Source organism: Colletotrichum scovillei (genome assembly GCF_011075155.1).
Source record: "Colletotrichum scovillei strain TJNH1 chromosome Unknown Contig00007, whole genome shotgun sequence".
NCBI classification, from domain to species: Eukaryota; Fungi; Ascomycota; class Sordariomycetes; order Glomerellales; family Glomerellaceae; genus Colletotrichum; species Colletotrichum scovillei.
Genome location: NW_023336265.1, coordinates 162943 through 187895, shown reverse-complemented (window position 1 = coordinate 187895; position 24953 = coordinate 162943). Strand labels below are relative to the sequence as shown.

General features: G+C 52.3%; 8 protein-coding genes across 8 annotated transcripts; 4 read left to right on the top strand and 4 right to left on the bottom strand.

Moving 5' to 3' along the window:
- Positions 1-571: 571 nt before the first annotated feature.
- Positions 572-1751, bottom strand: HER10_EVM0005274 (calcineurin-like phosphoesterase). The gene has a single exon (XM_035474896.1). The coding sequence runs from the start codon at positions 1747-1749 to the stop codon at positions 580-582; it is 1170 nt and encodes a 389-aa protein (XP_035331465.1). The 5' UTR covers positions 1750-1751; the 3' UTR covers positions 572-579.
- Positions 1752-2098: 347 nt separating this feature from the next.
- HER10_EVM0012215 (uncharacterized protein) lies at positions 2099-3979 on the bottom strand. Its single transcript, XM_035481614.1, has one exon. The coding sequence runs from the start codon at positions 3733-3735 to the stop codon at positions 2185-2187; it is 1551 nt and encodes a 516-aa protein (XP_035331908.1). The 5' UTR covers positions 3736-3979; the 3' UTR covers positions 2099-2184.
- A 3886-nt stretch (positions 3980-7865) lies between these two features.
- Positions 7866-9761, top strand: HER10_EVM0010054 (carotenoid cleavage dioxygenase 1; the record flags this gene model as incomplete). Its single annotated transcript, XM_035479524.1, has 2 exons — positions 7866-8039; positions 8097-9761. The coding sequence occupies 2 exons, from the start codon at positions 7866-7868 to the stop codon at positions 9759-9761; spliced, it is 1839 nt and encodes a 612-aa protein (XP_035331759.1).
- A 545-nt stretch (positions 9762-10306) lies between these two features.
- On the bottom strand, positions 10307-14217 carry HER10_EVM0011666 (alpha-1,4-glucan lyase; the record flags this gene model as incomplete). The annotated part of the gene is made up of 10 exons (XM_035481090.1): positions 10307-10609; positions 10693-10860; positions 10917-11023; positions 11089-11359; positions 11416-11457; positions 11511-11778; positions 11829-12275; positions 12338-13301; positions 13377-13837; positions 13913-14217. 10 exons carry the CDS (start codon positions 14215-14217, stop codon positions 10307-10309), a joined length of 3336 nt encoding a protein of 1111 aa, XP_035331869.1.
- A 1193-nt stretch (positions 14218-15410) lies between these two features.
- Positions 15411-18940, top strand: HER10_EVM0006140 (uncharacterized protein). Its single transcript, XM_035475734.1, has 12 exons — positions 15411-15958; positions 16031-16146; positions 16204-16462; positions 16520-16571; positions 16634-16686; positions 16736-16804; positions 16875-17269; positions 17332-17405; positions 17469-17495; positions 17553-17644; positions 17704-18383; positions 18452-18940. The coding sequence occupies exons 1-12, from the start codon at positions 15774-15776 to the stop codon at positions 18778-18780; spliced, it is 2331 nt and encodes a 776-aa protein (XP_035331516.1). The 5' UTR covers positions 15411-15773; the 3' UTR covers positions 18781-18940.
- Positions 18941-19532: 592 nt separating this feature from the next.
- On the top strand, positions 19533-21210 carry HER10_EVM0011417 (uncharacterized protein; the record flags this gene model as incomplete). The annotated part of the gene is made up of 2 exons (XM_035480850.1): positions 19533-20730; positions 20783-21210. The coding sequence occupies 2 exons, from the start codon at positions 19533-19535 to the stop codon at positions 21208-21210; spliced, it is 1626 nt and encodes a 541-aa protein (XP_035331850.1).
- A 59-nt stretch (positions 21211-21269) lies between these two features.
- HER10_EVM0007962 (fungal specific transcription factor) lies at positions 21270-22664 on the bottom strand (the record flags this gene model as incomplete). Its single annotated transcript, XM_035477500.1, has 3 exons — positions 21270-21780; positions 21847-22076; positions 22170-22664. The coding sequence occupies 3 exons, from the start codon at positions 22662-22664 to the stop codon at positions 21270-21272; spliced, it is 1236 nt and encodes a 411-aa protein (XP_035331633.1).
- A 1896-nt stretch (positions 22665-24560) lies between these two features.
- On the top strand, positions 24561-24953 carry HER10_EVM0010750 (uncharacterized protein; the record flags this gene model as incomplete). Its single annotated transcript, XM_035480200.1, has 2 exons — positions 24561-24629; positions 24684-24953. 2 exons carry the CDS (start codon positions 24561-24563, stop codon positions 24951-24953), a joined length of 339 nt encoding a protein of 112 aa, XP_035331815.1.

The window sequence follows — 24953 nt, the reverse complement described above, 5'->3', positions numbered from 1 at the left end:
TGGGGGTCAATCTCCTTCCACAGGCAGTGCAGTAATCCTCCAGTGGTGCATTTATCCCAGGAATGAGGATGTCCTTTGCTGACTGTGCATGCATCTTTGCCAACGCAGAGACATACTAAAGCATGAAGCGTATTTAGTAGTCAACTATTTACAAGGAGCAAGAGTGCTCACCTGGATACTTAGCCAAACTGAATTGAGGGGATAGATTTGTCACTCACATATAAGTACATACCTATACATGTAGTGTAGTTAGGCCGGATAACTCTATCACTATTTGTCGCCTTTTACTCTCGCATGTTTGAGATACCTACCTAGGCAACCTTCCTTCACTACTATTCTTCTCCAGCTCCCGCTCGTGACTTGTGCAACTCTTCGTGGTATCGACTGCTAAGCCGAGTGACCGCACTTATGGCACTATTGGCATATGGTCTAAAGACTCAAGATGATGCAGCTGACTATTCTGACATCCCGGAATCTCGCTCTCCCATCTGCATTAGTGAAGGATAGGTGGCACACCATGAGAAACTATCCGACTTACAACACATGCATCACCTTGTTGGCTTTAAACCAGCCCACGTCTCATTCTTCAACCCCCTTGACCTGCTCTATACGATGAATAACATCACTTCCATCCGGACTCGCCTCAATGACCATGGCCGATAGCTCTCTGTCATACGCACATCCAGAATCCAAACCAAACGCATACCTCGTCCATGGTCCTTGGGCCCCCTTCTCCTTGAGCGATTCCGGTACTTGGATGTCTGGTTCCACCTGCAGGCCTTCCTTGGCGTCGTGACCATACACGACAACCGAGCGATCCTCTGGTGCTTCAATCATGTTCTGAGTCTCGTTCCAGGCCTCTCTCCAGCGTTTTCCATCAGCCAGTTCAATGGCAATGGTCCCCTCCTCTTGATTTGTTGCAAGCTTCGAAACCTCGTCACCGTCCCACAGGCACAAGACTCGTGCTAGTTCATCTTCGAGTCCCTCATCCTTTGCGACTTGGAATGCCGCATGTCGACACAGACGGCTCTTGACCCTCTTCGCAAGAGCAGCTTCAACATTCTCGGAGTGGGCGCCGTCGATCGGATACACCAGGCTGCGCATGTTCATCACGGCCCAAGGATCTTGCTCCTCCATCGGTAGCAGCGGCACCAGACCACCATGTGCGACCACCGCAGCCCCAGAGTTCCAAGGAGGACTCTTGGCGCCTCTGAACGGTCCGATGTGCAAGATGAGAGGCAGCGATGATAGCCAGGATACCTGCTCCTTAGAGAGCTGCGTCGCAGTAACGTAGTCGCTCGACACGGCGTACGGGATATCCGCCGGCAACTTCTCCTTGCTGTCTTCGAAAACAATCTTCCCGTCATCGCCCGTAGACCCAGTAACTCTGCCGCGCTCAATGAACCCACGCGCAGCCAGGACGCGGTCCTCGTTGTTGCCCCTGACGCAGCTGGCGCCGAGGTCCATCGCGAGCTGTACCACGCCCGCGCTGTCGGGGCCTTTGTTGACCAAATCACCGGTAAAAACTAGGTGATCTCCCGCATCCTTGTTGAAGCCGACTTTGTCCAAGAGCTTTTGAAGCTGTGATGCTCGTCCGTGAACGTCGCCCACGATTACTAGCCTTCTCCGGGGAGCGCCGCATTCTGCCGACGGCACGTATTTCGGGTCCAAGGTTTGGACGGTCTGTCGAAAATCATACTGCGATGTGGTATGGCTTGGTTTAGGAATGTTCTCGACTGGATCCATCATCCTTGCGAAGTGTTGTGTGCGTTGAGAATAATCATTGTCTTCACGTGCGGGGAATAAGACGGGTGGACCTGACAGTAACGAATCAGAAGGGGGAGCACCAACCAAAAGAGAACATCAAATGCTGTGTCAAGATGTAAGCTCGCCTCAGTACCTAAGCAACAAATAGCAACCGCATGAGTTAGTAACCTGCAAGTATAATGCCAGAGTCTGTCCATCAGAATCGAAGCTTTGTACCGAATATATGGAGCTTTTGTTAAGTTTAAGATCAAGCCTCTGTAGGTAGTCGGTTCTGAGATGGTCACAGATCACAGGAACTCTCATGCTCTGTAAGTCATCAGACAGGATATAGTACTTTTGTGAAACGTAGTGCCAGATGTATTAATGAAGCCCTAACAAGACAAAAGCGTTCAACCAATATCTGCAATGAACAACTACCTACAAATGATCAGTCTCAAGGCTGACTCTCGGCTTCTGAACCCCTTCGCCACGCCCGTCCTTGGGAACACCGCTCAAATTACGGGTATGCAGCCCAATCTCAAACTTCATCTTGTCCGTATCCTTCTTCGTCCAGCCTTCGACCGGTATATGTGTTCTGACCTCCAAATGATTCTGGCAGTTCTTGCACCCAGATACGTGCCAACGACTCAACACGGCCTCTGTCCCGACCAGCACCTTTTCTCCGCTCTTCAATGTGGCCCAGGCGGAAACGACAAAGGAACCCCCGATGGCGGCGCGGTTGATGCCGCTGACGGTCAACACGGGACTCGGACCATGAGGCTCGCCGACCCGCGTCGGGGGTTCGGGGTAGTCGTATGCGTAGCCCAGCTCGGCGATGTTGACCACGTCTCTGGAAGTCATTGCCTTGTCCGCGCCGTGAGGGTTCCTGAATGGGTCGAGGGGGCTGTCGAGGGTGAGCCAGGTGCCGCCCGCCACGCCGGGCGTTGGGCCCTGGGCGTCGACCGAGTTGGTGCCGGGGTAGCCCTGGATGATTTCGAGTGAGTGCTCCTTGTTGTGCTTCTTCTGCCACCGCCAGAACATGAGGTCGATGAAGCAGTGGTGGAAGTAGAAGATTGGGTCAAAGGCGGCCGTGTCGTTCTCGCCCATGTCGCCATTCGCGTCACCGATTTGGTCAGAGTTGCTGCCAGGTAGGTCGAAACCGCCGACGGCCAAGTGAATCAAGTTGTGTGGGGATTCGAGTGGTACGACGGACTTGAACCCAGGCTCTTGAAGTCCGTCGTCGTTCCATTGCTGCGCCGAAGTTGTATTGGAGAATACGGTGTAATTGGGAGCGTCGAGGCAGTGGTCATACTTATCCTTGACTCCGGCACATTGCCTTTCCCCGTCGCTATTCAAGAAAGAAGACTTGGTGAGCCAGGTGGTAATGTTGTCATTGAGCATCTTGTTCGTTGCCTTCTCTCCCATTTTATGCAGCGAATTGTTGTGAACCCAGGTCTTGTTCTTGTCCTTCGGGCCCACAAGCCCCGAGAATGGGTAGCGGACGGTCTCATAGCCTACAGGCTTGGTGTAATCGGCATCCGGGATAGGATCGAGCCTATCCTGGATTCTGGCCTGGAACGTGTACGAGAACAGTGGATTGGAGATCTCCTTGCCAGTGTCGGAGAACTTGTACTTTCTCTGCAAGAAGATGGGAGGAATACCGTGCTCCAGGGATTCTTTCTCGGTCTCATCCCAGTAGGGCAGAGCTACGCCAGGGACCTGGCTCTGGAGAGCCTTTTCGAGTCTCAGGAGGTAGCCGCGGTGCCAAGTTGGGAAGAGGACATTGCCGTGGTTGCAGTAACCACCCCACCAAGCAGGATTGGCGTAACCCGCCCCCCTGAAGGGCTCGCCGTGGTAACCGGCAATGATGAAGAAGGAGTTGGGATCATGAGGGGGAAGCTGTTGGATGCCGTGGAATGCCCTGACGAGTTCGTCGAGCTCCTTTGTAGACAGCGTGCGGATGTTCTTTCTTGTGATTGTTCCGCCCATATCGAGACTTTGGTAAGGCACTCAATGATTTTTCAGAAATGAGTTTGAAAAGCTGGGAGTAAGTTGATAGAGATTCATGGTGAGAATGCGGGAATTTACCAGATAGATATAGCCAAAGGATATCCAACCCCCATATCGATACTACGTGCTGTATTTTGGTACCAACCTCTCCAAAGATGTTTTCAGTCATTCACATTCAGCTTGATGAACCCTAAATGCCATGATGTGCCAACTTTGACGGATGTTATTCGAACGAAATACGGATTGTATGCTCGCTATATGCCACAGGTGATTGTTCCCCGCATCTTTAATGAAGCCTAATCGACGCATCTGGCTACCCTGCTTGCGTGGCTGGAAGCTGAAGTTTAGAGCCAAAAAGCCGAGAGAATGTCTCACCGTTGACGGCTTACAAGCTTTCACCGGACCTTTCTCACCTATCACTGCCACAGCCTTTAGTTATGTTCTCTCCAGTTTCCCTAATCCGACAATTGAATTGCTCAGAACGACGCGTCAATAATCTACGATAGTGGTTGCTAAAGCTGCAGAGTCGACCTCGACTTGTCTCCAATATAGCCCATAGTTGCCGCGACACGGTTTGATCAAGTGCAAAGAAGGCGTAAAGCATGTTGCGATATCACAGTAACGTCTTGGCCAGAACATGATGTCGTGCTACTAAGAGATTGGCCGCAATGTGCCGTGCAACGGTAAACGTTGAACAGCGTAGGCGTACCTGTCAGAGGCCCATTTAGGGGCCATCTTAATCAATCGATCCCGCACGTTTCCCGCTCTGGACGGAAGGGAAGACGTCGAGGATCCACACGGATATGTGAGCGCAACACTGCCGAATTAATGTGGGTGACACCGCGAGCCTGTCAGTATGCGGTAATCCGTGATGGCCCGTGGTCAACTGATACATAGGGGCACGGCAAGACAAGAACAGCTGTGTGACGGGGCGCGCCTCAGTTCCATGCGATGAGAGAACAGGCAATGGTATATGTGGCTACCGTTCTTGTCCATGGGACAGCATCAAGTAGGTAAGGTAAGGCACTAAAGTAATAGGGAAGGCCGAGGCGAGCCATGAGAGGCCATTGGCTGTAGCCACCGCTGACGGAGGTGGTGTGGGATAGAGCCGGAGCTCATGTGGGCCGCCATGCCGGGATCGGGTCGGAAGCCGTTGTTGCAGCATCAGAGGCGCAGGACGTGACTTGACTTGAATGCCAAGCTACCCCAATGAAGCCATGAGGTATTTCGGTTTTCGTAGCCTGTATGTAGTTGAGCATTGCACTAGAGCGGAACGTATGACGCGGCGACCAAATATGTGCTGAGGGCCAGGAACATTTGAGCACGGCACCTTAGAGAAGAGGCCATAGCAGGCACAGCAGAGTACCTAAGTACCTATTACCTTACCTAAGCTAAGGTACCAGGCACGTGCTAGGATCTGAGATACCTACAGAACGGGGATTCAGTGATGCCAGGTTCCGCCGGCCGAGTGGATTTCCTCGCTTAATCCGCTGCCGTGAGTCGCTGCTGTCCCCGATGTTCTTCCACAGCTGGGGATACGTACCTAACCTGAATCTTCCAGGCTGAGGTGAGATGCCCACAGTACAGGGCCCAGACCAACACCTCCACTTTCACTCTCACCAGGGCCATCGCCAATCGACCAGCCGACCAACGAACCAACAAGGAAAAAGAGAAGAAAGCGGAAGAAGAAGAAGAAGCAATCCCGGATGGGAGGTTCACCAACATCTTTCTGCATCACCGCTGGATGAAGCAGCTCGAAACGAAACAATGAGGCCCATTGATAGGTGCGTGCCGTCTGACATGGGCACGCCGCAGGAACCTCGAGCATTGAAAGACATATTGGTTGATCTACAGTGGCATGGGTCTCATCTGACGTTGGGCGAATGCGGTCTGATATCAGTACTCGGTTATCATTTCATGATCACGTTGCATCGATCGCACATCTCACGAAAAAAAAAAAAGTCTCCACGCTCCGACATGACATAAACATGCACGCAGTGCGCACTACCTAGCATCTACTCCGTACGCGATGGAACTTGACATTCCGAGCTGAAAGTCCGACATAAGCTTCTTCAGTAGCTCCATACTCCATCGTTCCATCCCCATGGTCAGGGGCTCATATCAAAGGTCGGTCAGATCTTTTACCTTGACTTTTGGGTCTCGGGTGTGGCTGACTGAGAAATCAAGAGGAAGAGAGAGGCTTGTTGCACGCTTGTTGCACCCGTCGACGGCCTACACAGTTTGACACATGCTGTCTGTGGCAGGGCCAAATGGTCACCCTTTTTTCGATGACGACGCCATGGCAGGTACAGCGGAACCCTCGGTCTTCTGCAATCCCGCCGTTGGCACCGTTGTCTGAATCAATGATGACATGAGCCATCCGCTCACTTCTTCATGCGTATGTCTGACTCTCTCTCTATTACTTTAGCTATCTACTCGGGCCGACGAGAAGCAGCAAGAGAAGAAGGAAAAAGTAAAGACAGCCGACATCCATCTCAATTACCTCAACAAGCCGCTCCCGCTCCCGCTTTGCTCACACCAACACCAACACCACCAACGCCCACCGCCACTAAACGTTACTTTGTCGCTTGTGCCACCCCAAACACACGACAACAATACCTAGCAACACCACCAACACCACACATTCGGGAACTGCCCAGAACCTCACTGGCTTGCAAATCTCTTATTAGTACTCCGTATGCCACTCTTCCTCAACTTGGAAGCTGTCTGGATTCGGTAAAAAGCCCGCATCAATAGGCTCCTCTTGGTGCCGCGCACACTGACCATCCTCCGCCCTGCTACGGCCGTACCGTCCCGCCCGCGCCGCCTTCTCCAAAACGGCTTGCATGAGAATTCCGCTACCTACCTTGTCAAGTTATCCTGGGAGTTGTGAATCAATCCCCTTCTCCTCACGTCCGTTCCGTTGGACTGTCGCAATCACGTTGCTTTTCTATCTATCTGTCTGATCGGATCTGAGATTTTTCAATCTGCATTCTTCGCATCGCTTACTCGGGATCCCGTCTTGGTCGCATCGTGGGTTGCGCATGGGTATCTCAATCCCCGTCCCATCTCACCAACACGCCGGGTAAAGTGGTGTCGATCGGCCATTGACAATCAAAAGTTTCCCATTCACTCTGCTCACTCTCACCTTGGACATCCACATACACACACACCCCTCATCAACTAACCGAACAACCACCCGCTCCTACGTCCGTAACCGTTTTCACCGCACTTCTGTGCCCCCGGTCGATAATTACTCGCCTCCCGCAACAATAGGTAGCTATCTCGCCCTCGCACCACTCAGCTCGTCTCCCCCGTATCGTCCTCACAGTCGCCTACCTACGTTTACAGAGTACTGAGATACATCTCACACACTCACGCCGCACTTCCTCATTCATCCCGTTTGATGAATGCTCCCGGCGCTTGATACTCGTACATCGCCTGGCATCCAGCGTAGCAACACCGTCATGTAAGCAGACCCATCCCATGGCCCGTCGACATACATATGCATCCTACCTACCTTACTTAAAAGATCGCCATCCTCTTCCCTCTTTCTCATCTCCGCTCTGCAGCTCATCTAGGATCCCATCGTGCCTACGTTTCATCCAGCTGTGCTGCCTCTCTGACATGGGTCATTAGACGCTGCCAACCAACAATATTTGCTTCTCCCTCCTGGGGGCCAAAAGGTTGCTCTCCTCTTGCATAGCGGATTCTTCACTTCTTTCACAACTCACCGACTCTACCGACAACTACACTACCTCACCGATACACCGAGCTTCACCGGCCACTTGCACCGATCCGGCCACTAGCAGACTAGCAAACACCGGCTGAAAGATAGCGTGAGTTGATGCCCGCCAGTTCACGTGGCAGCTTCCATGTGTGTGCCTCATCTTGAGTGTCTTTCACTCAACATCTGCTGTTCGTACAGTATTCAAGAGTGAACACACTCTCTACCCTCTTACTCAGCTTACCTCATGCGTACTTCTGCCTCAGTATACAACTTGCAAATGTCACTGACCTTGGACTTTAGACGGCACACACCAAGCTGCATACCCAGCACCACGGAATCGTCGCCCATTCATTTCTGTTTACATAGATAAAGTCCCAAAATGGCTACCACAACCACAACCAAGATAACCACAACCTCCATAACGATGTCTGCCAACACCAAGATACCAGCTAGAACCGTTAGGCGTACCGCCAAAGACGAGGCAGCAGACCTTCAAATGTTCGAGGAGAACCGTCTCAGGGCGCCCTACGAAGAATGGCCGAATGAGGCAGGCGTGAGCCTCCCCTTCTCTTACATAAATATCCTCCAAGGCGCCAGCTAACAGCTCTAGTTCGATGGTCTCACCGAGGAACGCGGCCCCATCGAATTGCACGTCCAAGGCCAGATCCCAGCCTGGGCCGCCGGCGCCCTCTACAGAACGGGCCCGGGCAGCTGCAAGATCGAAGACACACCCAAGGGCACCTACTACGTTTCCCACTGGTTCGACGGCTTCGCCCAGACGCACAAGTTTGATATTACTCCTCCTGAATCCCCAGGCGGTCAGACCCGCGTGCTCTACTCCTCCAGACGGCAATCCGACGACCTCGTCGCCTCCATCAAGGCCGCAGGCCACCAGAACCGCTATACCTTTGGCCAAAAAGCCGACCCCTGTGTCGGGATGTTTGGCAAGTTTATGGGCGTCTTCGCCCGCGGCACTGCTCCCAACATCTGCGTTGCCGTCAACGCAAATGTCCCCGGCTTCGATACGAAAGACCAAGGACCCGCGGGGCCAGGCCACCGTAACATTGTCCGCAGCCTTTGGCTATCAACCGACTCAAGCCCTCTCATGGAGATTGACCCAGCGACCCTAGAACCTATCGGCCTCGCAAAGCAGGAAAAACTCCATCCGTCTCTCTCCGGTCCCATGTCCTGCGCCCACGCCCAGCGCGACCCGGTCACCGGCGACATGTACAACTTCAACCTTGCCTTCGCCATGAAGTCGACCTACCGCATCTTCCGCACCAGCTTTGCGACGGGCGAGACGGAGATTCTTGCAACTATTGCCGGGCCCGACGCGAAGCCAGCCTACATCCACAGTTTCTTCCTCACAGAATCGTTCATCGTGCTATGCATCCCCTCGTCGCACTTGGGTTACAAAGGCCTCTCTGTCCCCTGGGAACGAAACATCCTAGACGCCATTGTGCCGTTCGACAAGACCAACACATGCAAGTGGTATTTCATCGACCGCCACCACGGGAACGGCGTCGTCGCCTCTTTCAACACCCCCGCGGGCTTCTTCTTCCATGCCACAAACGCCTTTGAGGAGCCGGCGGCCGACGGCAGCGATGGCATCCTTGACGTCTACTGCGAGATAGCAGGCTACCAAAACCTCAACATTCTCTATAATCTCTACTACGACGTCATCATGAATCGCAACTCTGCCGGCGAGAAGTTTTGGACAGACGAGAACAAGCGATACAAGAACGGCTGGGCTAGCCTCCAACGCTTCAAGTTCAGAATCCCCAAACCCGACGGCTCACAAACACAAATGACAACAACAGTGACGACAACACCACCACCAGAGCTCGTCGTCTCGATCCCGGCCCCGCACGCCGGCGAACTCCCCACAATCAACCCTGCGCACTTGACGAAACGTCACCGCTACGTCTACAGCCTCTCGGATCGCGGCCTCAGCACCCTTCTCGACACCATTGTCAAAACGGACGCCGATACCGCCGAGGCCCTCATGTGGGAGTGCCCCACCGCCCACACGCCCGGCGAGCCAATCTTTGTTCCTCGGCCTTCTTCTTCCGCTGGCGGTGCCGATGGTACCGATGAACAGATGGCTGAAGACGACGGCGTGATCCTGAGTGTCGTTCTCGACGGCACCGCACAGACAAGTTATCTCTTGTGTCTCGATGCCAGGACCATGACGGAGCTCGGCAGGGCAGAGTGCGAGTTTGCCGTGGGCATTGGTTTTCACGGCATCCATGCCCCTTCCGGACCGGGCGCGTAGTGACCGATTGTTTCTATACCTTCTCGACCCCCCTTTTACAACCTTATGAACCTTACGATGAATGAAACTTGCGGCGGTGCTGGAAGGATTGGATGGCCTGGCGTCTTACGAGACAAGTGATCATGCGGGATAGAACTTCATTGCGGCAAACTTTCAGCCGTAGGGATTTAGACGTCTGCAAACTGGTTTCTTAGACTGACATGGGTTTCAGTCTTTTCGAGTGTGTTGATAATGAGTCTGTACTTAATGATTTACTACCACTTAGCTTGGTTGAGCTGAATGTACCCTAGAAGCATCTGTGTTCAAAGACTCCCACTGCCCACTGTTTCCTACATCCTGTAGGCTGTCGAAATCACGAGGGCTCGTAGATTCAGGCTCATCGAATATATAGCGCAATGGATTGCTACAAAGGAGCGTAAAAGAAATGTTGGGCATACTTCGCCATGGAGCGCATCTACTGGTAGGAAAAGTACAACGGAGAACATGTAACCTTCGAGCAACCAAGCATCTCCGGCATGATCTTCCTAAATCCCTCAATCCAGCCTTTAAAAGTCCCCATCAAACTCCAACGTGATCTCGACTCCCTTCTCCGAGTGAACCGCGGCAATGGGAACAGTAACAATGGTCGCTCTGACGCCGTGGTTGACGTTGTAGTGGAGCTCCGCGCCCGTGACGTTGACCTTGATGGAGTCCAGGTTGCTCTCTCCGCGGTGCCAAAAGACAAAGGTGTAGTCTGTACCAATGTACTTGGACGCCTCGGCGCCAAACTTGTTATGGGGCGCGTTGGCTGTGAGTCTGCGGGTGTACTTTCCGAAGTCCTCTTGGTCGGAGAGTCTCTTCTGGGTGAACTACAGTGATAGTCAGCATGTTTATTCCCAGATGACAGTGTCCTTGTCTTGTAGGATTACGGAGCGAGATGGATGCGACATACCTGCTTGATCTGGACCTTTGTGTAGTTGTCGTTGGCCTGGACATCGGCAAGACCGTCGTAGTGGTGGGCCTCGCCGTACCAGGGACGCGCGCCAACGGCGGTCTCCAATGTGGAGTTCTTTGGCGCGCTGTCCCTGGAGATGCCGTCGTCGAGATACATGTCGTAGATCTGCAGGTATTTCAGTTAGAACGAGTCTGGAGAGCGGTAGAGATCTCGGTCCTTACGTTGTCCTTTCCGGGGTAGACGTGGACGGTGATGGGGTTGGCGTTTTGAGGGGTCGTGCTGGGATCAGCAACGTAGTCCCTGACGCCGACCTTGGGGATGATGGCACCTGAGTTGTTGATTAGTCAAAGGTCTTCCTGAAGAAAAGCTTGTCAAGAGGTGACGATGACTGACCTTCACGAACATACATGGGAGTCGAGTACGGGAGTTGGCGCTCGTCGTCGGAGATTCGGCAGTCGTACTCGATGCGTTGGCCACCAGAGGCAGCGGGGCCAAGAGGGACGCCGAGAGGGTCGTCAGGTCGCAGGTTCAAGGGGTACCAGGAGTCGGGGTACGGCAAGTAGACCTTTCTCGACTTCTTCTTGCGCGCATCCTCCCCAACCAGAGCGGGGGCGACCAGGAGATCCTTTCGGACCATGTACTGGGAGCTGGTGAAGCGACGGTTCTGCGAAGACGTTAGCAGGTGGCAACGACGATGGAAGATGTCAAAAGGGTGCATACATCGGCGCTGAACAGAGAGCGGTCGAGATGGTCGGTGACGGGCTGTAAGTTGAGTTAGTCCCGGCATCTTCTAGGCTGAGGTAAAGGGTACTCACCATCGCCCTAGCAATCGGAAGCCCGTTGATCATGTTCTCAAACATGGCATCGTAGAGCAACTGCATGAGCGAGTAGCGAAGACGGATCAAGTAGCGGCAAGTCGGCAACACTGCTCGGTAAATCTCGGCCTCGCGACCCTGGAACTGATCCTTGTGTTGATCGTAGTGCAACTGATAGGCGTAAGGTTCCTGGAACCACTTGCCGTCCTTCCTCATCTTGCCCTGATTAGGGCCGTCGATCCAGGTTCGGAACCTCGTGTAGTGGTTTCTGAAGACATTAGCGGACATTTTGAGTTGGAATTGGGGCACAATGCTTACCGGAACCAAGGCAGGAGGGAGTAGGCCCCGTACCAGCGAATAATCAGCTCCGGGTTGGGGTAGTTTCTCTCAGACTCGATGAACTCGAATCCACCGACATCAGCACCGGAAATGGTTACACCAGACAGCCCCAGAGCGAGGACCTGCGCAACAGAGATGCGAAGGAACTCCCAGGTCGACGAGTTGTCACCGGTCCAAAGCCCAGCGAAGCGGTGGCTACCGGCGAAGCTGCCGCGTCCGATGATGAAGTTGCGTCGGTTCTCGCGCCATGCGAGCTTGTCGTTCTTCTTGTCCTTGGTCTTCATGTGCAAGTGGTTGAGGCCGTGGTAGGTGGCCTTGTGCAGGTTGTAGCTGTACAAGGACCAGATCTCAATGGCCTTCTTCTTGTCGGCGGCCTTGGGGTCGCCGGACCACCCATCAGAGTCCAAGAGCAAGCGGAAGGGCAGGCTACGGAGGGAGAAACAGATCAGAATGAATCCATTGACAAGAAGGGGGTCATTTCAACTTACGACTTCATATCACCATACTGCTCGGCGATGCAGGGCTGAGTCATGTCCTGCCAGACAAAGTCCAGGCCGGTCTCGAAGAGATACTCGTACTGCTTGCCCCACCAGTAGCGGACGGCCTTGTTGTTCAAGTTGGGGTAGTGCCCAGGGTGGCCGTTCTTCCAACCGTAGTAGACGCCGCCATGGAAGGGGACACTCTTGTTGAAGCTGTTGGAGAAAGTGTAGTCATCTCCATCCCAGTAGTCGGGCTTGTCCGTGTTGGGATTGGTGAAGTAGAGGTTGCTGGTGCCGTACTGGATGTACCGCTGCTCGAGAGCGCCAGGGGCCGAAGGATCAAGCTCTCGTTCATCTTTGAGGAAGTATTGGTTCTGGAGGCCTTCATTCAGGGTGCTGTACGTGCTAGAGGGAACGTTGCTGATGTATGGCGTGATGTTGGTGCTGCACTTGACACCGAGCTTGCGCAACTCAGAAAACATCCCCTTCGGGTCGGGGAAGTGACCCGGGCGCTGGTCGATGGTGAAGGTGCGGTAATCATCCTGCATATCGACGTCGATATGCATACCATCAATCGGGAAGTTGGCCTCTCGGTATCGACGGACAGCATCCAGGACCATCTCCTGCGTATCATAGCCGTAACACCCCTGATGATAACCAAGGACGTATCGGGGCTTGAGCTTTGGTTTGCCGACGACAGAGGTATACAGCTGAATGACTTCCTGAATGCTGTCTCCGGCGAAGAAGATACCCTGGAAACTGTTGAAACGCGTCGCCACACGAAGCTGAGTTGGATCCTTCATGCCAATGTCCACGCAGATCTGGGAGTAGTTGTCGATGAAAGTTCCGATCTGGGTTTGGTAGCCCGGCTGGGCGTCCACCTCAATCCAGTACGGTTCCGAGTGATAGAGAGGCTCACGATCATCCAAGGGACCGACGCCGTAGACGTTCTGGTACCTCATATTATCAAAGTCTGTGTGCGAGATTTTCGTTAGCTACATGATGTACTGATGTGTAGAAGACCACGCAAAGCGTTTGGTGGACTTACTGAAGTAGTTCATGTACGTCTTTTTCTTGAAGAGATCCTTGCCACCTTGCTCGCCAAAGCCCATGTAATCAGCCGTGATGGACTTGTCCAGGCACAAGATAGCAGAGTGCTCGCCATAAAGCAAACCCCGCGGCTTGGTCTTCCAGATCACAGCAGGGCGGAAACCTTCGTTCACAGGAAGAGTGAGGCTTTCGACGACATCCTTCTCGAACGTTTGCGGCACAGGTCTCGCCTCGGCGGGAGCAAGGCTCTTCAAAAGACGAACTGCGGTGATTTGGAAAGGGTTGCGAGAAATCCAAAGCTGAACCTCCTTCTCAGGGGGTGCATTGGGGTCCCGCTGAACGACCGATTGCAAGATGTAGTATTGGTCATCTTCAATCAGCTCAACCTGCCATGCGAGCTCTTCGCACTTGTCCAAGATGCTAATCAACTCGGTAGTGGTATCTCGGATGAGAGTACGGCTACAACGGATGGTTAGAGGATACATTCTCTCGCGGTACTCTACGCCAAATGATAAGACAACTTAGGAGACTTACGTGTTGTAGTCCGAAAAGTGAGATGGCTCTGTGTTATGCGGATCGAAGCGAATTCTCCATACTCTTGGCCTCAAGAACTGAACAAGAAGCAGAGATCCATCATTGAACCTGAAGATTCTTCCATGGCTACACGCTGGGTTGAGCTTGCCGTCAGGGAGCTTTTGGTCGGCATCGCTGTAAGACACCGACTTGGGCTGCTTTATGCCAGAGCCCTGGCCATCAATCTCATCCTGGAAGAAGTCGTCGGCCTTCTTGAAGATGAAGTGATCTCGAAGTTTCGTAGCTGAGACGTCTCCGCCGCCCATTTTGAAGATTATGATTAAGATGTAGGTGTCAAAACAAGGTATTAGCGATGGTAGTGGGAAGGAAGACTCAAGGGGAGCACGTTAATTGAGCTGCATGATCGATGCTTTTCGGGTTCACGGCTCACGTCTTATATGGTGGTAATGTCCGAATTGACCCTTCTTGCTCACGGTTATTGCGGAGATGTCAATACACAGACGAAGACAGGATCTCACGAGCCAGAAACATAAGATTCCTTGCTCTACGATCAAGACTTGGCAGGATGTTCGTTTCCTCCCCACTTCTGCCGTTTTCATTCCTGGAAAATGTTGAGATGATAGTCCAATTTTCATCTCACTGAACTTTCCTGAAGTAGTGGCGTCTGAACAACCCATGAGAGACAGTATCATTCCTTTTTCAGTGTGACACGGCAGTTAACCAGCCATCGCAGGATGATCATCGAGCATGTCACTCAGTTTGTCGAGCCAAGTCGTCCCAGAACAGTGAATGGTTCAGGTGAGGGATTTATCAGATTTGCATTCGTCCAGTATCACAGGCATTTTATAAACTGTTGTGATTTTTCTCACCCAGAATAGTCTCAACCCCGCAAATATACATGTAGTCCACACGTTGAACTCCTGTCAGTACCGAATCCCCGAATGCGGGGCGGACCGCGGGCCGCCTCGGAGGCTAATTCTCCTGAGACAGATGTCTCTTAAAGGTTGCAATCATTGGTCCGACTCTTGTGTTCCAATGAAGACGGGAACGCGAGAATCTAGGAACAACGCCGGTGCCCAGGCACCGTTCAAAGAACCCGCAAACCCGACCCTTGAGCAGGCTGAACGCGCGTCGACACAATTCGCTGGCTAGATCCGTGGACGTTCCCAACGAGGCGCTAAAGATCTGATTCAAAATAGAGGCGCAGGCAAGGCTACGACAGAAGTCTGAATGCGATACGAATACCTACAACCATTTCAGCCTGGCCCCTCAGCTATCTGAGCCGGAAACACATATCCAGCTCCCCGAAGATCAGGCCATATTTTCAGGAATTCGGGCGTTCTTCGTTCACGAAATGATCCAGAATTAGCCCCAAAGTGGACCATGAAATTGGCCAACTCTCACCATACTGCCTACTACCATGGTGCCACTTCCAAGCCCCAAGTTCTCGACCTCGCCGAGAGTTCCGAGCCCGGAATCATGCAATCTCCACCGGACCCTGATCGTTCCATCACCCGCTGATCCTACCCCAGAGTTGAATTTGCCCTAGACACAACATTTGGCCGCGTTAATGTCTCGAACCTGGCGGTCCCTGCGTCGGGCGTTTGCATGCCAGATACCCCGCCCGACTGTTCGCCATGCGGAAAAGCTGAGCTAAGACATCATCTGCCGGCAAGCCAACATGGTGAGACTGATTCAACTACTTCTAGATCCGGCCTGCGGGGATGAAGAATACTATGTTGCTAGCGATACCGGGTCCATGCCTTTGCGAGTGTCAAGTTCGTGAATACATGCAGTTTCTCCACGATGACTTGGATTGGGTCGGATAGTATAAAACTTGCTGCGCAGCTGTGGTTTTTGGATGTCAAGCCAAGCAGATCATCCCCAATCTTTTCATCTTTATCTTAATTCTGAAGAAAACAAAATGGCGTCCATCGACCTTCCAGTGCCCGAATTCGGGCGTGCTGTCATTGAAGACAATAGAAAAGACGGCTACTGGGTCGAGACGTTCAAGTTTGGCGAAGACGAAGTTCCAGGACTTGTTGCGTAAGAATCTCCATCTTCAAACAACTCGCGGTTTGTCGTCTGATACTCGATCGACACTGACTCTTTTCTAAGATCTGGACTGGCTTCCGGAGAAATCGAATTCCTGGATAACCCTATTGCCGCCGCCAAACATGAGGCCAAGGCCAAGGGCGAGGAATTCTATGCATCAGAGATCGACATCACTGGACGTACGTGGCATGCTACTTTTACTCAAGGAAACATTGATTCTGACCTGAAATCAACAGCATGGAAGAAGTATCAAGTGGCCAAGTTCGACAGCCCAGTTGCCGTCGTGGCCGTTGACATCAACAGGAACGGGTTGACCGACATTGTGGTTTGCCACGACTACGGCCCATTCATGCTTGAGTGTGATCCCAAGGGAGGCTGGATCTCCTGGCTTGAGAACCCCGGTCGTGAGAACTTGGGAAAAGAGCCTTGGAAACTCCGCATGATCGGCCGTTGGCCTGCAATGCATCGCATGAAGGCTGGATACTTTACACAAAAGTAAGATGGAAACTCACAAGATTTAGGCTGCTATTCGTTGAGCTGACCTTTGACTAGATCCGTGATGGAGATTGTTGCCGCGTCGGTTGTCTGTGGACCGCACGACAAGGTTAGTCTGTCGTCGCTGTGGCAGAGTGCATTCTGTTCCTGCTCTCTAATCACTATCTACAGATCACCCCCATCCCCATCATCCGCTTCCAAGCTCCTGAGGATGTCCTCAATGCGTGAGTCAACTGCCTTGAAGCAACATAGTGACATGCTAACAGTTGTCAGCACTGAATGGCAACGCTCAATCATTGACGATGAAAACTTCACCGTCATTCATGAGTTGACGGTTAAAAAGTAGGTCGACGCTTTTCACTTCGCACGCCGACGGGAGGAGCAAAGATTCCTGGAGCTAAACAAAATTCAGATTCAATGGTCCTACTGGACTCGATTCTATCATGGTCTCATCCCGCGAAGGTGCCAACTGGCTTTACTACGAAGAGGGCTCGTGGAAGCGACAGCTCCTCTCTAGCGGGGAGCCGAAAGAGGACCGACAGCAGCCCAACTCTCTATCGCCGGGATCTGGTGACCATTGGGGCACTGGCTGCGCTGATGCTGGCAAGATCGGCGACGACCCGTTTGCTTACATTGCGACATTGGACCCCTTTCACGGTACAACTGCCTGCGTCTTATCCAAGGTTGGTCGTGGTATGAAAGACACACAGTGGAGGCGCCACATCCTGGATATCTATGGCACGCCCAACCAGCTCATGAAGTACGGTGATGGTCCCGGCCACTACATTGTTTGTGCCGATTTCGATGGTAGGTTTCTTTGAGAACAAATGCTTTTGACGGCTGGCTGACCCAGAGTTTTCTACGTGTAGGCGATGGCGACGATGAGTTCCTTCTGGCTTTGTTCGGCTCTCTGGATCGCGACAAGGACCTGGAGTCTATTGTCGTAAGTCTGAATGACGCCCCGCATCTATGACAAGATTTTGGTTGCTGACATTCAGTTCTACAGCCGACAAAGGGACCCAACCCAAACAAGGTGAGTAGAAACGCAACATTTGGTCCTTTCAGGACCCCAGCGGCTCATGTTTCGTAGGGTATCATGTACTACAAGGCAATCGATGTCGAGAAGGGATTGTTCGCGAAGTGGAAGATCGCAGAAGAATCATCAGCTCGCATCGCGATTGGGTAAGTTACCGAGGACGTGTCGGATTGGCTGGTGTAATACTGACACGGCACGTTCGTAGCAACTTCACCGGTTCTGATAAGCTTGACTTAATCTCGGTTGAGTACAATGTTCCTCGGTATTACGAAGAGCCCAAGCCCGTCATTACGCTCCACGTCAATAAGTTTGCCAAGCCCAAGCCCGCCGTGACTGAGCGTCACATCGTACCTACGGTGTGGGACAACGAAGGCTTGGTGTATCTGGCTCGGCCTAAGGAGGTCAAGAGTCAACAGTCTTTCCCTCTGATTGAGGTTGCAAACTACGCAATCAGCATCGAGATTCACCCTCTTGGAGCAAAGATCCCCGTGGGCAAGAAGGATGGCATCAAGGTCCTTTACGGTTCTGTTGCTGATATCGAGGGCACTCGTACAGCCCTCGGCTTGCCTCCCTTCCCCCGGATCGCGCCTATCTCTAGCGAAGACAAAGAACTCAGTGCCGACAAAGAAAAGGGAGCCATCATCCTGAGAATCGTTTCTCTCGGCGAGCCTGGCGTATGGGAGAAGGCCGGAGATGTCCCCGTCAAGACAACGTTCAACACCAAAGAACTTGGCCTGGAGTTCCCCGACCTCAAGTTCACCAAGGTTGAAGATCTTTGGTGGGGTGATAACTTCAAGGGAGTTGACTTCACCAACATGTCTGGTTTTCACTTCCGATTCCAAGACGACAAATCGCAGATCGCGCATTTGCAGTTCTGGACTGCTGGTGAGTTATGATAGTGTTCCAGGAGCAGAAACCATTTCTGATCAATTTGCTTACCATATCCTCTGCAGGACACAATGTCAACTGTGGAGTTCACAACCACGGTAACGATATCTTCCAGGAGATCCACATCTGTCTCTCCCCTGGAACCGAGACTGGAGGTATGTGGAGGCTCAAGGAAGGCAAGGAGCCTGAGTCTGCCGGGCCGGATGACTTCGACAAGGTCCCGCTTCCCCGTCTCAACGAGCATGGAGGTCTGTGGTATCGCGACTCGTACGGCGATGCCGTCCGCGGACACAACAATGTTGTCTCTTACCCATGGCACAAGTGGCAGGGAGGAAAGGGCAAGAACGTCGATGTCTGGCTGGCACTGGAGTTCAACCCTGACTTAGCTCAGTAGGCTGCAGTCTGACGCAGACGTGCAAGATTGGCGAAGTGTTGCTGTCGCTCTCTTATTAATTTTCATAAATCAGGTAGCTTCTAATATTCTAATTCCACTAATCAACAGACTGAGCATTTCGTGCGTGAAGGGCAGGGAGCTGTCGCTTTTACGATCGGACACCATCTCTGATTCTCTGAGTCCTTACGACGATGAGTGAATAGTGGGCGGCTTCCTCATATATAGATAGCTATTGCCTATCATTGGCCCCGAAAACCGAATGCCACTCTCCGACATGAGCGGGGAGGTCTAGATCCACGATGAAAGCTGTGCCAGGCGTATGTCACACCAGGAGCTCAAAACTCCGTGACCAAAACTCCGAACGCGAAACTCCGGCACCAAGACCCACCAACATGCCACCGGTGAAACGAGTCCCAACTAGAAATGCGCGCGTGTCGAATGAGAGACTCGCCAGATACTCCGCATGACTAGGAGATGTTTTCTGAGCTCCATCGTCTATGGGTTTCCATCTGCCGGCAGACGATTGCTGCATCGGGCCGAGCCCGAAACATCGGAGAGGCGAATCTGCCGGAGTTCTGACCAGCTGTGGCACTGACAAAATGAAGCTGTCCCAAACCTCTCTGGCCTAGGGAGTTTCCGAGGCGCACAAAGAACATGTATATAGGGCCTATCTTGATCATAAAGCTTCCTACAACTTTGGCAGAAAGGACGACATCGTTGAGATCATCCGTACTTCACCACAGGTTGCAGCCATGGCAGACTATTCAGTCTTTTCCGAGGCATCTCGGATTCTCAACGATGTTTTGCTTGCCGACCCCGCCTTGCGTCTCCCAGAATCTTTCAAGAAAGCTGCTGAAAAAGTCAAGTTCCTTGGAGATGATGCGAAACCATTCGTCCTCACACCTTTGAAAATCACCGAGTCATCCGCTTCTCTAACTGCCCTGCTAGCCACCGCGGCTAACGTCGCTGCGGCAGAGAGGTACGGAATAGAGTATCAAGACGTCCAAGTCAACACCGATGCCGCGACGCTTTTCCTGGAATCCGTTCTGCTGCCAACGGTCGGCGGCAAGCAGTTTCTCCAAAACCCGCGGATGGCGGCAGAGATTGCCAAGATGGACATACACCAGTCCTCAAAGCCCATCAGGCGGTACGCAACAAACGTCTACAAAACCAAGGACGGCAGATGGTACCACTTGCACGGGTCGATGAACGCTGGGCCAACAATGGAGATGTTGGGTGTCGAAGATGTCGACGTGACCCTAGAAGAAGCTATCAAGATCTACACCGAGAAAGTCGCACGTTGGCATTCCGAGGAAATCGAAGAGGTCGCCAACGAGAAGTACAAACAAGCAGGTGTGGTGTGCCACACACCGGAAGAGTTCTTCTCCAGCGAGCAAGGCAAGATCATGTCCAAGGAACCACTCTGGAACATGACCCGAGTGCCCGCTCCGCGGAAAGAGTGGCCGAAAGCGCGAGATGAGCAGGGTTTCAAGCCGCTCGCGGGCATCAGAATCATTGATTTTTCCCGGGTCATTGCGGCCCCGGCGGTGTCCAAGATGTTGAGCGTCCTCGGAGCCGATGTTCTCCGCGTGTCATGCGATAAGCTGCCCGACTTTGGGGCGACGATGCCGGACTTGCAGACGGGAAAACGGGATACCAACATTGATCTCAAGACGGAAGAGGGGAAGAGGACTTTTGCTGAACTCGTAAAGGGTGCCGATATCCTAGTAGATGGATATCGTCCGGATGCTCTAAAGAGACTGGGATTCGATACGACCTCCTTACGCGAGTTGAATCCCAGCCTGATCTACATGCGGGAGAACTGTTACGGATTCAAGGGACCACTAGCTCATCGATCTGGATGGCAGCAGATTAGTGACTGCTTGGTTGGTCTTTCTCATCTGCAAGGCAAATTTCTCGGCTTAGATGAGGCTGTTGTCCCGCTTCTGCGTGAGTCATTCGGACTCATCGGAGCACAATACATTTGCTAATGATTTTTTAGCCAACTCTGATTACCAAACAGGCTTGGTCGGTGCTACGGCTGCCATCCAGGCCTTGATTGCTCGTACGTCAGAGGATGTCACGTTTGATATTGACATCAGCTTGACACAGTACAACATTTGGTACTACAACCTGGGCCTTTACTCCGAAGAGCAGCAACGGGAGCTCAGAGCCCGGGATCCCGATTTCAACCCGCGGCATTACGACGATATGGGCACTCTGGTTGGTAAGACGCACCAGTCTTGGAAGAAGATTCGCCCCGACATCTTCACCCATCCCGAATACTTCTGGGACATGAGCGGACGGAACTATGGGCTCGACGAGGACATCAGAGTTCTGGCTCCCGCGTTCAAGTTTGAAACGACTCAAATTGGGTGGGAGGAGCCAACAGGTCGAAGAGGAAGGTCGAAGCCCGAGTGGATCTCATGAAGCTTGTTGTGTCTATCTTCGTCCTGAATGGCAAATAGCCTAGGGCACACTTTAGCTTATCAGATGAACATCGAAGTATCATCTCCCAAAAGATGTTCAAATCCCCAAGGAACACCCCAAGAATCGAGGGTATTCTGGTCAAATGGCAAAAAGCTAGTTCCGTTGATCCCGTTGCTTGGATTCGAAGTTGCTTCATGATGAGGCTCGAGTAGGGGAGAAAGCTCTGATACAGTCACTTGAGAAGAGTCTCGCATGGTGTCCGAAGTGCTCTCTTGGTGGACTTGTTTGCCGTGAGCGGCAGTTTGGCCGTGGTCAGAGGTCGTATTTCCTGGTTGCGATGATGTGCTGTCGGACGTATTGAAGGCCCCTAGGGCAGCCCTGTACGCATCCTGACAGACCGTTCGTACCGGAGTCAAATATGAGCCAGGCTCAGAAAGTTCGAGCAAGGCAAGACGCTTCAGAGCTTTTGAGACAGAATCGAGGTCCTCGGCGACGTCTGGTGCGCGGGGTCCACGCACAGTATAAAGGGACAGGATGAGGGTGGCAGTGACACTGATCGGAATCACGTCCCTGGTAGGAATAATTAGCAACTGTTCGTAAAGATTGCGACACGGTTCGCACAATGGGATTACTTACCAAGTCAAGCTTTTCCAGGTATCCGGGACGAGTACATCCAGCTGGAGAATTGCTCTAGCAGCATCCACAGAGTTATGAATAGAGGTTGTGACCTGTCCTGACAAAACTGTAGATGACCACTCCGACGACGCCAAAGACCTCCAGTCATATTCGCTCTGTGCCCGATGAACCAGAATCACGCAATGCCGATAGGTGTAGTTCAAGCGTAGAACAGAAGAGTAGTTGATCAGCTCGGGATGACTTTCGAGATCCAAGACTGTCGAAAACTCCGCTCGCCAGTCATCTAAGTCCTGGTTTAGTGCCTGCGTAGCATCTGAAATGACGCCTGGGTTAATCCCTTCTCCAAGATAGATCTTGGAATATAGTTTAGCTTGGATAACAGCCAGGCGAGAAGCGGCTATGAAAATGTTGACCAGCCCGTTGGAAGGAGCATGGGTGCTGAACTCATGCTGCAACAGTAAATCAGGCAAATCAACCTCAAAGCCACCGAAATCTTGCGCAGGAGGCCGCCCGGTCCGTAGACTCAACTCTCGGTCCAGGGAGAAAGCAAGCCAAAATACATTGGCTCTCGTCGCTTTCTCTATCGGGCTCAGCGACGAGCTGCACTCCTTTCTATGTAACCCGATGGTGTGTGCGAGTCGAATGGCGTTGGCCACCAACATGAAGCTGGGCTGAGGATTGGGAGTACCCAGAAAGAACCACGCTAATATCAACAGAGCCTGGACCGACATGACTTGGGTGGCCCTCATGAGTATATCCAGAACCGTGTCGAGGGCGTTGGCCGCATAGCCCCAGGCCAGTTCCTTGTCGTCGGACATCCCTTGTTCAACGCGTCTGCTTTGAGAAATTGCCAGAACAGCGTTGAATGAGGTCCACCAGGCAGGGCCACCATCGAAATCTCCAGAGTATTGCTGACCAAGCAGTGCAACAAAGGCAGGTGGGTGAAAGAGCGGTAAAGCCATGTATTTTTCCTCGAAGAAGGCTGTAACCAGTGAAAGAGCTTCAGGCCACGACGGCAGATGGCAGTGAACCCGTTTCTCAAAGACTCCTTGTAATTTGGGGTGAGTCCATAGAGACCAAGGTCCTGTTTTTAAGCCCGACTGGGTATTTCGACGCCGGGCCGATGTTGTTTGCTCGTCGAACGGTGGCGGTTGAGTTCGAAATAATGCGATAGCGGAAGATGGGCCTAGAGGGAATCAACTTTTGCATTTGGTTCGGAATAGAGACCTCTCGTACCAAAATATCTCAAGTCTCGTCCTGCACCCATGAGAGAGTCTTGAAGAGATAAATCGTCAATTACAACGAACATTTCACCTAGTAAGTCAAACCCCCCACTTCCCGGCACCCCCCTGTTTCTGGCACCCACAAAAACGCGAAAATCCACCACAACGCAATGCCCACCCCCAACCTCCTTTTATCACAACATTTTCAATTCGAGTCCAAATGGGCTCATTTTTTGCACATACCTTCTTCTATATCTAATGCCTCAATATACCGAAGATCAGCTTCGTCAGGCTCTCGAGGACATCTCAAACGGCAAGAGTCAAAAGAGAGCCTCATTGGAGTATGGGATACCACGATCAACCCTCCAACTACGTCTCCAAGGTGGTCAGACTAGGAAAGTGGCTTTGCTGACTGGCAGAGGCTGTCTCCTGACCAGGAGAGTAAGCTGGCACAATGGGTTCGCATTCAGGCTTCGCTGGGCCTCGCACCAACGCACCAACAGGTGAAGGAATTCGCAGAGCGAGTTCTGGCTGCTGCTGGGGATACCAAACCATTAGGAAAAGGCTGGATCTATGCCTTCGTGAGAAGGAACCCTATCATTAAGGTTCAGAGAAGTCGTTCCATCGATTCTAGACGCGTTAATGGGGCATCTACTGAGGTCATTAGGAACTGGTTTAAGTTCCTTGCTATCCCTGAGATCAAGGACATCAAACCAGCCAACAGATATAATATGGATGAGACTGGCATCCTCGAGGGTCAGGGCTAATGGGTTAGTGCTGGGCATGGCTGAGACGACGTCTGTTCGCAAGAAACAACCTGGGTCGAGGGCATGGGTCTCTATCATTGAGTGTATCTCAGCCTTGGGTAGGGCACTTCGTCCTCTTATCATTTTCAAGGGAAGACGGTCCAACAACAGTGGTTTCCATTACATCTGGTTCCATACGATGGGTGGGAGTTTACAGCAACAGATAATGGCTGGACTACAGACTTAACTGCCATTGAATGGTTAGAGAAGGTGTTTATCCCACAGACTATGCCTGAGGCTGAGGGCGAGGCTCGACTGTTGATTGTGGATGGGCATGGAGTCATACGACGACAGACTTCATGTGGAATTGCTATATTAACAATATCCATTTACTGTTCTTACCACCACACTCCTCTCATGTCCTCCAGCCACTTGACCAGTCTGTCTTCAGCCCTGTTAAGTCAGCCTATCGGAAGGAGCTCGGTTACTTGTCTCAATGGAACGACTCTACCATTATAGGTAAAAGGAACTTCCTGGACTGTTACCAGAAGGCTCGACTTGCTGGTCTATCAGTCTCGAACATCAGAAGTGGTTGGAAGTGGACTGGTCTACACCCTGTAGCGATGGTTAAGCCCCTGATGAACCCTATGGTATTACCTGAGCCTTCTGCTAAGCCCACCACACCCAAACCAACCAGTCGGGGCAAAAAGCGATGCCATAATGGTCAACAAACTACCCTGTTGCCATGGGATTCTGCTTCCTCTGCAGTGGTCTGGTCGACACCCAGGAAGCTGGCAGAGCTCAGCGGTCAACTGCACTTATACACCCAACTCGACAATGATACCAGCACTCAACGGCTGCTGTTCAGGAAGGTGAAAAAAGGCTTCACAGAGCAGGCCTGGCAACTGCTGCCCAGCAGCAGCTGGCTCACCTGAGGGCTCAAGTTACCAACGCTGCAGTTAGGAAGAGGAAGACTGTTCAGATCGATCCCAACACGAAGTTTGCGAACATCAGGGATATCCATCGGGCTCAAATCGAAGCGGGTGAAAAGGAGGTTATTACGGCTGAATCCAGCGACTCTGAATGCCCTAGTGAGGCTGGCAGTTGTATTGTAGTGGGTGTGGTTGAGGATCAATAG

Coding starts and splice junctions, on each gene's coding strand:
- HER10_EVM0005274 (XM_035474896.1), bottom strand. CDS start 1,749: ATGATGGATCCAGTCGAGAACATTCCTAAACCAAGCCATACCACATCG.
- HER10_EVM0012215 (XM_035481614.1), bottom strand. CDS start 3,735: ATGGGCGGAACAATCACAAGAAAGAACATCCGCACGCTGTCTACAAAG.
- HER10_EVM0006140 (XM_035475734.1), top strand. CDS start 15,774: ATGTCAAGCCAAGCAGATCATCCCCAATCTTTTCATCTTTATCTTAAT. Junction 16,805..16,874: donor CATGAGTTGACGGTTAAAAA/GTAGGTCGACGC, acceptor AACAAAATTCAG/ATTCAATGGTCCTACTGGAC. Junction 18,384..18,451: donor TTTGCAGTTCTGGACTGCTG/GTGAGTTATGAT, acceptor TATCCTCTGCAG/GACACAATGTCAACTGTGGA.